The 3,567-nt window shown below is 40.9% G+C and overlaps 1 protein-coding gene across 3 annotated transcripts in view; it reads right to left on the bottom strand.

The window, feature by feature from the left end:
• Nucleotides 1–331: 331 nt before the first annotated feature.
• The window catches only part of FCAR (Fc alpha receptor), a 16,627-nt gene continuing 13,391 nt past the window's right edge, over nucleotides 332–3,567 (bottom strand). Inside the window, exons 5-7 of one of the 3 annotated variants that reach the window (XR_002824896.1) lie at nucleotides 2,766–2,804; nucleotides 1,630–1,795; nucleotides 1,265–1,387 (exon numbers count right to left, since the gene is read on the bottom strand). Coding sequence is in view for 2 of the 3 variants with exons in the window: in XM_023736370.1 (XP_023592138.1) it covers nucleotides 1,164–1,387; nucleotides 2,766–2,804 (263 nt within the window). In the remaining variant the exon portion in view is untranslated. Of the gene's footprint in view, nucleotides 1,388–1,629; nucleotides 1,796–2,765; nucleotides 2,805–3,567 lie in introns of all 3 variants that reach the window. The other 2 variants (XM_023736370.1, XM_023736371.1) reach the window with 2 other exon arrangements.

Here is a 3,567-nt window from a genome sequence, read left to right as displayed (position 1 = left end):
ACCACTGAGGAAGGAGAGACTGGCAGGAGATGATGCAGGCCACGGAGCGAGAAAGCTGAGTGCCTTTGGGTAGAGGCTGAGGGCCAGGGAGAGATGTGCCTGTCAGCAGGGCTTGGAAGAGGCTGTCCTGAAGGAAGAACTGTATCCTGAGAGTTCCTGAACCTGAATTGTAACCTGTTACTTCCCTAATAAACCCCGTAATTGTGAGTATTGTCTGTGGGGCCATTGCAATGAATTACTGAACCCAGCAGAAAAGTATAGAGTGCTGTGGGAGGGACAGTTGATATCAGAATCAGTAAAGATGGTGGAGAGAGGAACCATGTTTGACCTCTGCCTCATAGTAACCAGCCGTGGGCTGGCTGTTGATCTTGATTCTCCTTCCCCCTCGTGAAGTTAGAGGAGGTCAGAAGCCTCTGCCACGTCATTTTTCAATGCCAGATGATACAAAAATGCCATCTTAGTTTAATATGGAAGATTCATTTTCTGAAATTGCTCATATTTATAAACTCTTGATGTGGATGAACCAGCGTCATAAAATTGGAACCTGAATGATAAACTCTAGTCTGAAGATAAAAACATAGCCCTCAGTGAGGTATCCATGCTGCTAGATTCATGTCAGAACCTGCCTACATCCTGGGGTACAGTGAAAAATCTTAAGCCCCAGAATGGTAAAATTATATAAATTTCCAATTATTCTGAAAATTAAATGACAAAAAAAGGAGATGAAACACATACTAGTGTTTAAATAAATCCCATATAAATGGAGAAAAATAAAGGAAAAAATCTCATAGAATGATGGCATTCACTTTTGTCAATTTAGAGATGAACAAAACAGATAGCTTAAGGATAGAGGGGGGATTTACTGAATATTTTAGTCATGCTTACCAATTATTTATATGTGGTGGAGGCACTCATTTCAAAAAATGTGAGAAAGAAAAAAACTAAGAAGAAAAATAAAAAGGGTATGCAAAATGAGAATAAAGATGGAAAATTACAACCAAGGTTCAGAAAGGTGGGATGGAAATAATATCATATCCACATAAGAAAACACCATTTGATTGGTTTGAAAATGGATCCAAGCTCCTTAGTGCCCCTTTCTGCCTTGAGTCCTCCAAGGAGCTTTGCAGGACTCTACAGGTTCTGACTCATCTCTACATTCATTTTCAGGTATCTGCCTGATGGCCATTAGAGGCTGGTTCAAGGGTCCATTCTGTCTGACACTTCCGTTTACTCCAGCTCATTTCAGTGAAGTCTTGCCTATCTTCCTTGTGTAACACCCTACGGCTGTGCCAATCTTCAACCAATATCGCCAGGAGAGCCACAAGGATCAGCCCTGCCACACTCATTCGGATCAAATCCTCCGTCACGTAATCCTGGTTCATGGTGTCTAGAGACATAAATCAAAGAGATGACTGGTTGTTGGTCATGTCCCATCACATTCCTTCCCCAGAGACCTGAAATGGGAGTTCATTTCCCTTATTTGCTTCCTAAATTATGGTCCCACTCTAACTCCTTTTCAATGAGGTCATGTGCTCATGAGCACCACACTTTTTTGTAAGCCTGGGTCCATGAGCTGTCGTTCCCAGGGTTTCCTAGGAAAGAAGGTGGTTATGGAGAGGTTGTGTTTACCTTTCATTCCCTCCTCACTTGGCGATTTTACTGAATGCCTGATCATATCTCTGAAACATCTCCATATACCTAGAACCCTCAGTTCTCTCCTATATACATTCTTCATCCCATACAACAATTTGTGTTCTTCTCTCATACATGATAAAGGGTATATCACTGTTGGTACCTGGGAAGTAGGTAGGGGAAAAAAGTGAGATAAACTTAGGACAAATTTATTTTCTCTATTGAGTGATCTCTTGGAAGACACTGCTGTTCTCTGAGCCTTTTTTTTCTTTCGTTTGTTGTTTGGACTACATGGGCCCATGTTCGCCTCAAGGATGTTATATTGTTAGTTGCCATTGAGTTAGCTCTGATTCATGGCGACCTTATGTACAATGGAACAAAATGCTGACTGGTTCTGCACCATCTTCATTATCATTGATAAGTCTGAATTCACTGTTGCAGCCATTGTGCATTTTGAGTGCCTTCCAACCTAGGGGCCTCATCTTCCATCACTATATCGGACAAAGGTGATCCATAAGGTTTTTATTGGATAATTTTCAGAAGTAGATTGCCAGATCTTTCTTCCTAGTCTGTCTTAGTCTGGACTACGTTAGATGACCCAAGTTAGAGCCTGGTGACTCCAATTATCCATGTAAGGGTGAATCAGCCTCACAGTCTCATTTCTGATGGTGGTGAGGAAAGTGGTCTGAAATGCCACTGAAACCTGTCCACCACGGGTGACCCTGCTGGTATTTGAAATATCGGTGGTATAGCTTCTAGCATCATAGCAACACGCAAGCCACCACAGTACAACAAACTGACAGATGGGTGGTGGATGTAATATAATGTAGTGAAATTATAATGCTCAGAAAACCCTAGTAACCTTCTTCTGCTAAAATATAGAATTGCTGTCACTACAAAAAAAAAAAAAAAATCAAATCAAAGAGGCTCCTGAAGACCCTCCTTCTGAGACAAGAGGCCTATATAACTCAATGGCTGTGGAATTGCTCTATCCAAGTGTCACTCAATAGAGTGAAATTTTGGAGTAGGCAGGATAACAGTGTGCTAGCAGCCACTTGAACAGAAAGACCATCTCAATCCTGTCCATAAGACTCTAAGATGTTTTACCCTCCTAAAGTCCCCAATGTGCCTACCTAGTCCTGTGTTCTCTGGTGTGCTGAAACCAGGAGATCCTTGGAATAAGGAAAAATAGAAAATGTTAAGACATGGACTTTCATTTCATCTTCTCAGCCCCTTAGTTCTTCTTCATAAAACCTGAAAACTCCTGTTTATTTATAAAAAACACTTCAACAAAAATAAATTTGTTTCCTGATACCTTCCCAACACATGGAACATTTTGGTCTCCTTTTACCATTTATACATCTTCTTGGCCTTCTCTGTGGTGGACACCTGACTCTTGTTCACTGGTATATCATGGGGCTAAAATCTGACAGCACTGATTGGGAAATGATACATAATTCCCAGATAACAAGGATTCTACAGGTGTTCTTTTTTACTGTTCACTAATAAGCTCAGGAGTCTGGACTGAATCCAGCTTCATCACCTGGAGTTGAGTACCTACTTACTAATCCATTGCTGTCAAATTGATTCCGACTCAAAGAGATCCTATAGGACAGAGTAGAACTGCTCCATAGTGTTTGCAAGGATGTAATCTTTATGAAGAAGAACTTGGCATCAGGATTGGAGAAAGATTCATTAACAACCTGTGATATGCAGATGACACAGCCTTGCTTGCTGAAAGTGAAGAGGACTTGAAGCACTTACTGATTAAGATCAAAGACCACAGCCTTCAGTGTGGATTACATCTTAGCTTAAAGAAAACAAAAATCCTCACAACTGGACCAATAAGCAACATCGTGATAAATGGAGAAAATATTGAAGTTGTCAAGGATTTCATTTTACTTGGATCCACAATCAAGGACTAAGGTGTGTTTG

This window comes from Trichechus manatus, unplaced genomic scaffold, assembly GCF_000243295.1.
Source record: "Trichechus manatus latirostris isolate Lorelei unplaced genomic scaffold, TriManLat1.0 scaffold00087, whole genome shotgun sequence".
Lineage (NCBI taxonomy): Eukaryota > Metazoa > Chordata > Mammalia > Sirenia > Trichechidae > Trichechus > Trichechus manatus.
The sequence above is the reverse complement of the archived record's forward strand: the minus strand, read 5'-3'. Positions and strand labels throughout refer to the sequence as shown.